The sequence below is a fragment of the Heterocephalus glaber genome, unplaced genomic scaffold, assembly GCF_053883595.1.
Source record: "Heterocephalus glaber isolate CG9 unplaced genomic scaffold, H.glaber_assembly_v1.0 deba00001472, whole genome shotgun sequence".
NCBI classification, from domain to species: Eukaryota; Metazoa; Chordata; class Mammalia; order Rodentia; family Bathyergidae; genus Heterocephalus; species Heterocephalus glaber.
The window spans coordinates 3,806,850-3,817,519 of NW_028258315.1; the positions used below are offsets into that span (position 1 = coordinate 3,806,850).

At 42.2% G+C, this 10,670-nt stretch overlaps 1 protein-coding gene across 4 annotated transcripts in view; it reads left to right on the forward strand.

Annotated features, from left to right (window-relative positions):
* Ripk1 (receptor interacting serine/threonine kinase 1) overlaps positions 1-10,670 on the forward strand; it is a 36,872-nt gene that overhangs the window by 17,727 nt on the left and 8,475 nt on the right. For all 4 annotated transcript variants that reach the window (XM_087181741.1, XM_013073264.3, XM_021260742.2 and 1 more), the window contains exons 7-10: positions 2,051-2,127; positions 3,995-4,085; positions 5,042-5,605; positions 9,018-9,167. In XM_087181741.1, the coding sequence (XP_087037867.1) occupies positions 2,051-2,127; positions 3,995-4,085; positions 5,042-5,605; positions 9,018-9,167 (882 nt within the window). The remainder of the gene's footprint in view (positions 1-2,050; positions 2,128-3,994; positions 4,086-5,041; positions 5,606-9,017; positions 9,168-10,670) is intronic.

Sequence of the window (10,670 nt, forward strand, 5' to 3'; positions counted from 1 at the left end):
TTTCAGTCTATGGTTGGCTTGCCTCATTGTTTTTGAGCCTGTGGCAAGGCAGTGTCTTATGGCAAGGAGCACAGGCACAGCAAAACCATTCACTTCATGGCTGGGATGTACAGGAGAAAGGAAGAGGAAGGCATGTCCACGGTGACCTTTCTTCCTTTCACCAGGCCTTACCTCCTCAAGGTTGTCACCCTAACCCCACAAGTTGGGGACCAAGCCTTCAACACGTAGGCCTTTGGGGCAGGTTCAAGATCCAAACAGTAGCATTTTTCCCGCCCTCCTGTGGGTTCTTGAACATATTTTAGAATTCCACGTTGATTCATCTTTATCATTTTTGAGTGTATCTCTGTGTATGGTTTTTTACAATAGATGTTAAGGTACTACATTATCTGTACATAATTTCTCACAGTCTAATGGTGTCATTTTACCAGTCTGAGTGATATATAGAAACCTTATCTTCCTTTACTTCTCCTTATTTTCCCCTATCCATAGCCTTAAATATCTTTCTACATTTATTCAGAACACATCAGTGTTACAGTTCTGCTTCAGTTATCATAGTTTTGAATACTCAAGAGAACAGGAAAGCCTATTGTACTTACCTATATTTTTAATTACTGTGTTGTGGTGCCTTACACCGACTGTGTCACCAAGTATCCTAAAATTCAATCCAATTCTGGCACTAACTACCCTGAGCTATCATCAGACTCCCCAATTTAAGGGGCTTAGTCTCATACTACTAGTTCCATAGTAGATACCAGCTGCAAATAGGGTACCCAGGCTACTCACACTTCTACTGAACTGCTTACAAATTCAGGGATCCTCATGATCCCTCACTGCTCTGGCATGGGAATGATAGTTACCACCTTGTTAATGCCAGATGGACTTGCAAGTCCAAGTTCCCCACTCCGGCCCCACTGACATCCAAGACAGGGATTACTTTTCACAGCTGGTCAGTGATGGAAGTTTAGTAGAATTCACATGGTCTCCACTCCCCTGAGATGAAGGAAGTGCCTTATTACTACTAAACAATGATGAAAGTCCAGACTTTGCACCGGCCTTCCTCTAATTCTTCCTCAGTAGCGGGGGAAGGGAATCCTGTTACTGCCATGTGGGATACATGTCCAGGTTACCCCTGTGGCCCTCCTGACAGCACAGGAGTGGAGAAGCTCATTACCACCTTGTAGAAAGGAAAAGTCCTGCCTTCCTCTCTGGTGGAGGTGTTGGGATGCACTGTATTACTATCATGAGGCTGGAAGTCTAGGCTGTCCACCTGGCCTTGGCTGGTGTACGTAAGGATGAAGTCAGAGTTATTTCCTGTGGTGTTTCACTGGGATACAGGTTATCAATCAAAGGGGTTTCTCTGTTGGTAAGCTGTCCCTTGCTTGGTCCTGTGGCCAGCAAGCGGGCTTTCATTGTTGATGATGTTTTTGTCTGTGCCTATTGATGATTCCGGGTTGCTAGCTGTTCAGCTCCAATTTAGGGGTATAAGATGCAAAGAGAAAGTCTAGGGAACTCACTCCTGTGTGTTTTCTCAGACGCTGAGGACCTAGCTGGTCTGTGTTCCTCTCTCCTCCTTCCAGAGTGTCTGCATTTTTGTTTCACATATATCTAAGACTTCTTGTTGTGCTTAGCAGGAGAAATGAGGAAAAGTATGTCCACTCCATCTTCCTGGAAATGGAAATTTCCTTTTCCTTTTAAGGCTAATATCTCTTAACTCTTTACATCCAGTCCTTATCCTGAATGTCCTACCTTATCATGAATATGATGCCAGAGGAATGGAAACATGGAATTCATTCATCCTTGTTCACTTGGAGATTACTCGCATCCAGAGCAGGCTCACACTGCCAGCAGGAACATTCGGTTCTCAGTGCTATTCTTACCCTTTTCTGTCTCCTGGTCTTTAGTCTTTATCAGAGTCAGTGATTTGGAGTTTAAATCTTTATGTCACTGCTCTGGCCACAGGTATAAGGTAAGTAATTCGAAGACAATAGATTGCTAATTTTTAATTTTAGAAAATACTTAAGAAATTTAAAGGACTGTTTTTCTCATATAGGTATAGAAGAGCAATTTAAGCCTTTTTATGAAAGTGAATTAGAAGAATTTGTAGAAAAAGATCTGAAGAGTTTAAAGGTAGGTAATATAGCAGATATTCAAAATATTAACATTATCAATACATATCTTATCAATCATGAAAACTAAAGCAGTGTGATTTATTAACTGAGATTTGAGGTAAACTCTTGGTAAACACGTAAAATTTGCAGTTGTGTATAAAAATACCATGTTGGCAAATTGGACCCACTTCTCCATCAAAACTGAATGAGAGAAAATACGTAGAGCTACATGAAAACAAAAACAGCACTGGGAGAGGGAGGAAATATCATAAGTACATCGGTTACTTTGAAGAAGTCTAAACAGACAGCAGACGGGTATAGGGCGGGGAGTGATAATTCTGAGGAGGAAGTCCTGAAGGGACAGACAGCGATGGGAGAGTCACTTGTGCTGGCTCCTGACCCTTCCCTGGGCGGAGTGACAGAAGGCAGCAGCCTGAGGCAGAAGGAGCAGGTGGTAGGTTAAGGCCCGGGGCCAGCTAATCCGTGAGAGGAGCAGAGCGGGGGTGCGCGCGCGCGCACACACACACACACACACACACACACACGGCAGGAAGCAAGCTACTGCCAGAAATTTTTCATAACATATACCCAAAATCTTGAAAAAATTCCTGTCTTTCTCTCTGCCTCTCACACACACACAAAATAAAAAAAGATCACATAATATTTTCCCATTTGAGTTGGACATATTTCACCTAGCGTAATGTTTTTAAGGTTCATCCATTTTCTAGCATGTGTCAGAATTTCATTCCTCTATATTCCATTGTATAGATATACCACATTTTACTCCTCCATTCTTCTTTGGATCTTTTCCATTTTTTGGCTGTTGTGAATAATGCTGCCTTGAGCATTGAGTCCCTGCCTTCAGTTCTTTGAGGTATAAACCTAAGAGTGGAATTGACAGACCATATGTTTAACTTTATGTTTGACTTCTTAGGAGCTGTCAAACTACTTTCCATAGCAATTCCACCAAATACACAAAGGTTCCTTCCAATTCCCACATCCTCACAACAATAATTACTGTTTGTTGTTTGCTTCACGTACGGTTAATAAGTATGAAGTGTTATTTCCTTGTGGTTTTGATGTCCATTTCTCTAATGATGTTGAGCATCCTTTCATGCGCATGTTGGCCATTTCTATATCTTCTTTGGAGAAATGTTTGTTCAAGTCCTTTGCTAGTTTTTGGATTTGGTTGTTTTTTGTTGAGTCATAAGTTTCTCTATTCTGAGTAGTCATCTCTCATCAAATACATAGGTTTTACAATTTTCCCCCATTGTCTGGGTTATCTCTTCACTCCCGATAGTGCCCTTTGATGCACAAAAGGTTTTAACTTTGATGTAGTCAAATTTATCTATTTTTACTTTAGTTGTCTATGCTTTTGGTGTCATATCCAAGAAATGATTGCCACAACCAATGTCATGAGGTTCTCTCTTACATTTTCTTCTAAAAAGTGTAGGTTCAGTTAATTTTTGTATATGGTATAAGGTAAAGGTCCAGCTTCATTCTCTATCATGTGCATCTTCAGTCTTCCTCATTGAATGGTCCTGGATCCCTTGTCGAAAGTCAGCCAACCCTATATGGGAAGGGTTATTTTGGGGCTCTCCATTCTGTTCCATTGGTGTATGTTTGTCTTTATTCGGGTATCACAATGGCTTGATTACTGTAGCCTTATAGTATGTTTTAAAATCAGCAAATGTGAGTTCTCCAGCTTTGTTCTTTCTAAGCTTATTTTAACTATTTGGAAAAAAATGTTTATTTTTTAACAGTGCTTGCTAATAAGATTTGAGTGAAATTTCTATCTGACAAGAGCCACTCTTTTTATAATAATTTTCTGGGACTCAATATTTTCTGCTGTTTAATAAAGTGTATATTGATGCTCTTAATTATAGAAAGAGTATCCCATGCAAAATGAAGTTTTGAGGAGAATGCAGTCTCTCCAACTGGATTGTGTGGCAGAACCTCCAAGCAGGTCAAATTCAGGTAACTGTGGTTGAGATCTGTTTATTTATTTGCTCATTCATTCGTTCTACTCTCTAAACTACTACTCAGGAGCCAGGTGTGGTGGCACGCGCCTGTAGACTCAGCACTTGACAGGCCGAGGCAGGAGCAGCATAAGTTCAAGGCCAGCCTGAACTACATAGCAAGACCTTGTCTCAAAAAACTAAAAAAACCTACTCAAAATCATATGGGAAACAGAACGAACTATAGAATTGAATACCTGTCTTAAAGAAACTTATAATATATTTGGAAGTCCAGTTACATATTTTTAGAATATTAAATAGCAGTGTGCTCGCCAAACCCTAAGAGTGCTTTGAACACACGAGGCCTCATATGCCTGATGGGAAGCCATGGTTCAGGAGAAAGAAGGGGGATATTTGCAGGGCAGACTCCTCGGGGAAGTCAGAGTTGACCCAATTCAGAGCATAGGCCGAGAGCTTGGTCTCCGATTTAAGCAGAGGTACTTTTTTTCATCATGACACGGGGGAAGGAAAGTATAGGGTACTGAAGTCACTTCTGTCTGATCTGGGACAAATTATTTAACTTCACCAAAACCTCATCCATCAAGTCATGAAAATAATTGCTCCTACTCCCATACAGCTTTTAAGGAATGAAAGAATCAATGGAAAGTGCATAGGAAGGCTGCTCCTCTTCTTACTTCTGCCCTAAACCATTCCAAGGTGACAGTCACCTTCTCTGCTGAAGCCCACGTCCCCTCTTCCTCTGACACTCACTTCTGTTGCTGTTCTGACTTCCCTCATGCTCTTCCCCCTAGCTGGGAGCTCCTACTGATTATCTACAAGCTCCCAAGAAGAGGACTGCCTACTAGGTGCTTTTTACTTTTCCTTGTTATTTTGAAGGACAGATTCATGATGGTGTTTGGGTTTTATTTCACTTTTTGTTTCATGAAACTCACATCAATCACTTCTCTGCTACAGAACAGCCTGGCTCGCTGCATAGTTCCCAGGGACTCGAAATAGGACCTGTGGAGGAGTCCTGGTTTTCTGCCTCCCTAGAACACCAGCAGGAAGAGCATGAACCCATCCTGCAGCATAAACTCCAGGAGGAAGCCAACTATCATGTTTTTGGTAGCCGCATGGACAGGCAGACGAAACAACAGCCCAGACAGAATGTGGCTTACAACATGGAGGAGGAGAGGAGACGGAGGGTCTCTCACGACCCTTTTGCACAGCCAAGACCTGCTGAGAGTGCTCAGAACACGAGGGTAAAAAGTCCTGCTTATCCCAGTGCAGTTATTCACAGTAATGCAGGACACCAGCCGACAGGGGTAGCCAGCCAACCCCAGGTACCATATTGGAGCAACGAATTCTATAATCTGTCTGGGCGTGGAATAAGGCCATTGGATCCAGGAACACCAGGTTCAGGGATTTGGTATGCATTACATCCAAGCCAAATGCCCAATCTGTTTAAGACCCCAGTGCCTGAGACCAACCCAGCAGGAAGTACACCCACCCTTCCATTCTACTCCTTGCCATCAACAGGTAAACAAATGTTCAAAAGTCACAGTCTCCTATTTCTTTATTTTTCTAAAAACAAAGCAGCTTTTAGCTCCATTGTTGACTGTAAGTTATTGATGGCGACAAAGAGCAAGCTGTACAGTCTTCAGTACAGTCTTCAGTGACCAGATGCAACTTACCACCGTAGGATGGTCTCCATCACACCACTTGAGCTGGCAATATTTCGGTTTTGGCTTAGGGCTCATCCCAGCTCCCCACAGGTGTTGGGTTACAGATCCTTGTAATTGGCAGGTGTCTTCTACACTAACCCAAACAGCATAGTAGACCCAGTCATTATACCCTGTCTCAAATAAATGGGAAGATACTTGCTTATACTTTTTTATCTTGCTTGTTGTTTTCTAAAGGTAAGAAATGTCTTGGAAATTTTTGTTTCTTATGCAAATCAAAGACTACCTTTTGTGATAAGAACTTCTCTTTCAATTTCCATGTCTCTGTCAGGTGGACTGAAAGCTAGTTGCTCATAGTTCCTGAAACTCGAGTAGAAATGGTGTAACTAAATATCCAGCATTATTACCAAATAACCCTTACCCCCACCATGTTAACCACCTGGATGTCATCTATTAGCACTGCCTATGCTGTGTCCTGGGAGTCTTGAAATCAGTATAGGTAGATAAAGCTTTGAAAACCATGGAGTTTTCTGGGCTGGCAGTGTAGCTCAATGGCAGAGCACCTAACTGGGGTGAGTCCCTGAATTGCATCCCCAACATAGCAAAAAACAAAAAACACAGCACTCTGTCACATTTACTTTCAAAAGGGAAAATTCTTCAGAAACTTCCTATGGAAGCATTCTGGATTTTTCCCATAGAGTCTGCTGTACAATCAATGGAACAGAAAATATTGGAAAAGGTATTAAGCGGGATCTACACTATATATAATCATGAGTGCAATGTCCTTTTGTTTCTTTTGTGTCTGCAATTAAAATTTTTCTTGAGTGCTGCTACATCATTTTATTCATTCATGAGTAATTCAGTAAAAATTTCCAAAGCACTTCCCACTTTGTGGTAGGCAGTTTTTAGGGACTAGAGAGATGAACGGGCAGCCTGAGTGAGTGCCTTCCCTCGTGGAGCTTAAATCCTGGGAGGTGGAGGGCAGATCACAAACCAGTATGTAATGTGCCATTTTTTTTGGTCTTCTCGCCATATTAGCAACCCATGCTCACTAGTTTGCTGTCAGGAACCTCTTTCCTTCTGTTCTCTTCTCGCTCTGGTACTTGGTTCTACAAATAACAGACATACTGGGTTCCAACTTCTTCATGATTCTGAGAGGCTCTCTGTGGTAAAAGGAAGACCTCAGTCTATAATCAGTGGTGGGGTTATCCGTGCTTCTGCCCCCAGTGATAGTCCTGAAAAGCACAGTGTTAGTAAATGAACAATTTGAGTTTCTCATTGCAAATTTCACTGTTCTGTTTGCTTTTGCTGTCGTCATATAGACCAACTCTGCACCGAATGTGAGTCTTCTAATTTACTCTGCAACATATGAGTGAGTGTGTACTAGTACATGCAAAGGGAAAATAAATGTCTGGCGCGGTGGCATATGCCTGTTACCCCAGCTATTGAGGAAACTGAGGCAGATGACCTTCAAGTTCTAGGCCAGCCTGGGCACTTTAAAGGGACCTGTCTCAAAGTAAAATATTTTTTAAAAGGACTGAGGATGTAGCTCAATGGGGCGCACTCACTAGTACTACAAAAGAAGAGAATAAGCTTTCGTTTTCATGAAACAGCTCCCAGGACCTTTTTCTTTGGTGTGCTTCTTTAAGTGACGTTAGGAAAGGGCACCCCATGGGATTTGGGAGACCCGTGTTCTAGTCTTGGTGGCACTCACTGGCTGGGTGACTGAGCAGGTCCTTCTGCCTCTCCAAGATTCGTTATCCTCAATTACAAACGCAAATGTTACCTGGGAAGGGTTATTTATTGCACGCTCGCCCGTGTTTCCACTACAGTATTTCAGCAGTGTCTCCATTTCACAATGTTCTTGGGTTCTCCAGTGGCCAGACTTGAGCAGAAAGGCAGCACAATGCACTGATTCAGAAATGCAAGCTTCAGGTAGAGAGGTCCAGGGCAAAATCCCGCTGCCGAGCAGGTGCCCTCTGACTTAATCTCTTCGTATGTGAGTCATTAACACAGACCATTAAACAGTGGCAGCTTAACCTAAGGACAGTGGGCTGTGAGCATTAAATTGGATAAGGCCATTCATTACTGCACCTAAATAACGTATGGAAAGTGCTCGATAAATGGTAACTTCTGCCATTACCACGATTACTTTCGTTATTTATAAACACCACTTGCAAAGGCAAAGCATTCAGAGCTGGAAGGCACTTTAGATTGAGACCAGGGACTCTACTAGGCATCCAAGGGCCTCACTGTCATCAGCTTCATGGGCCAACCAAAATGACAGAGATGCTGTGTGTGTGCATCAAGGAATGCAGCTTTATTTCAAGTGTTTAAAATAATTATCCTATGCCAACGCTTAGCATTTTCTCGTTTAAAATATTACCATTCCACCTCACACCAGAATGGCTATTTAACTTTTTTTTTTTTTTTTTAATACCGGGACCTTGCGCTTGCGAGGCAGGTGGTGAAACCACTGAGCTAAATTCCCGGCTTGAATGGCTACCATTTTGAAAAATGTTGGCAAGAAAGAGGAGAATGTTACCACCCTAACCATTCTTGGTGGACAGTTCAGAAGCGTTAAGAACATTTGCAGTGTTTGCAACCATTACACCATCCATCTCCAGAACATTTTTATCCTCCCAGACTGAAAGTCAGTCTGTCAGTCCCTATTAAACATCAACACTCCACTGCCCACCTCAACCCCTGGCAGCCACCATTTTACTTTCTGTCCCTGTGACTTTGACGGTTCTAGGTACTTTGTATAAGTGGAATCATACAGTATTTGTCCTTTTTTGACTCACCTCTTTAGCAAATGTCCTCAGGGTTCATGGACATTTCCACATATATCAGAATTTCCTTTTTAAGGCTACGATTCTGTTTTATATATAGACTACCATTCATATGCTGCTGGGTGTAAAAATATTCCTGCATCAAATTCTTTTGGAGCAATGGAATTACTGGATAGCACAGTATTTCTATATTAATTTTTTGAGGAAGCTCCATACTGTTTTCCACATGGCTGCACCATTTCATATTCCCACCAACATTGTACAAAGGTTCCATTTTCTCCACATTCTTGCCAGAATTTTAATAGGAGCCATCCCAGTGGATGTGAGGTAGTTACATCTTGAAAAAGAAAATGTTAAAGAGTGGCATAGGATAATTAGTTTAACTTAAATATGTGAAGTAAAGCCCTGTTCCTTTATCACGCTGGATTTCCTTCTGTTTTTGATCTTATAATTACTTGTGTGTTTCTCTCTATTCAGATGAGCTTATGAAATGCAACATAAGTAACAGTACTGGCATCCAGATTGGAACCTATAATTACATGGAAATTGGTGGAATGAATTCACAACTGGACAACGTATGTACAAACTTGGAAGAAGAGTCAGCTTCTAAGTACCAAGCTATCTTTGGTAAGTTGAACTTTAACATGTTCACGATTCATATGTCTTGCTACCAGGTGGCTGTGAACCACCAGTAGTACATGTATGACTATCCCATTGGGTGGCATGAGACAGTCATGCATGTACCACTGGTGCCCAATGGAACAGTCACATGTATCACCGCTGGTTCAAGGCAACTGGAACATATTAGGACCCAGCATTGGGACTGGGGGGTGGAGCTCAGTGGTAGAGCACCTGCTTAGTGTGTGCAAGGCCCCGAGTTCAATCCCCAGCAACACAAAAAGTAAAATAAGACCCAATGTGTATAGCAACCTTGAATTTTCTTATTTGTTGAATGGGATATAGTAGAATCTTTAAACTTTCCTGGTGATTCTCTCTGAATATCCCATTTTTCTTCACTAATTTTGATATAAATCTTTAGTAATTTATTTTTAATGGGGATAATTATAGTGTCTAATTCATAGCTCTGTTGTGACAATTAAAGCAGGCAGCAGGTGTAAAGAACTTAGTACACTGCTTGCCATGTAGGAGGACCTATGAAAGCATTACATTTCATCATCACTGTTACTGTTGAGACCTGGGAAAAATAGCTCCCTCAGGTTCCCATCGAAAGGGAGTCTGGGGATTTAGCTCAGTGGTTCTGCTGCCTGCCCTGCAAGCATAAGGACCTGAGTTCAATCCCCGGTACCAAAAAAAAAGGGGGGGGAGTCTATAAAGAAAACTGCTCTCAACAGCATTTCTGTAACGGAAACCAGAGGGCTATCTTCTGTTGGGTTCCACTGTGTAGCCCTGTAACATTAATTCTGAGACATAGCCCGGGAAAAGCATCAAGAAGTCAAAATAATGTGATGAAGCACTTAGCTTTCTGACTACCCTTGAGATTGGCAGGGACCAGGTGGTAAATGTGTTAGGGTCTACCCTGAGGTCTCCTTGAACTCCTCAGCTCTGACACTGCAATGTGAAAGTAGCTGTAGACGGTATGTACACGGATGAGCATAGCAGTGTTCCACTAAAACTGAATGACAACTAGCAGGGGGCCGGATTTGGCACCTGGGCCACAGTTTGCCAAGCCCTAGTCTAATGCATCTGAAGGATAGCCTTAGAGGTTCTTACCTTTTGAGGAACTAGTGGTGCCTTTGAGAACCTGATGAAACCTAGGACTCCTCTCCTAAAGAGACTGCAAAATTCACAGAGGTCTGAGAGGTTCTCGGACTGCTGACACCAGTGGTGGCAGCAGAGACCACACTGTGATAGTCTGGGGTTTGCATGTGGTGGTTGTTTTATATTTTTGTTTCCTTTATTAGTTATTTTTATGAAGGGCGAAGGAGATGAAATCAGTAGAGAGAAGTTATGCCAATAAGAGAAGAGGGGGCAGTAGTTTAGGGGGAGGAGGGGAAAGTAAGGCAGGGGTGGGTCTAAAAATGGACCTCAGAGCATGGATACCTCATCCCTTGAGAGATGAAGGAAGGAGTAACAGCCGAATGAGGTTCACTCGACGGGGTCATTGTCCTT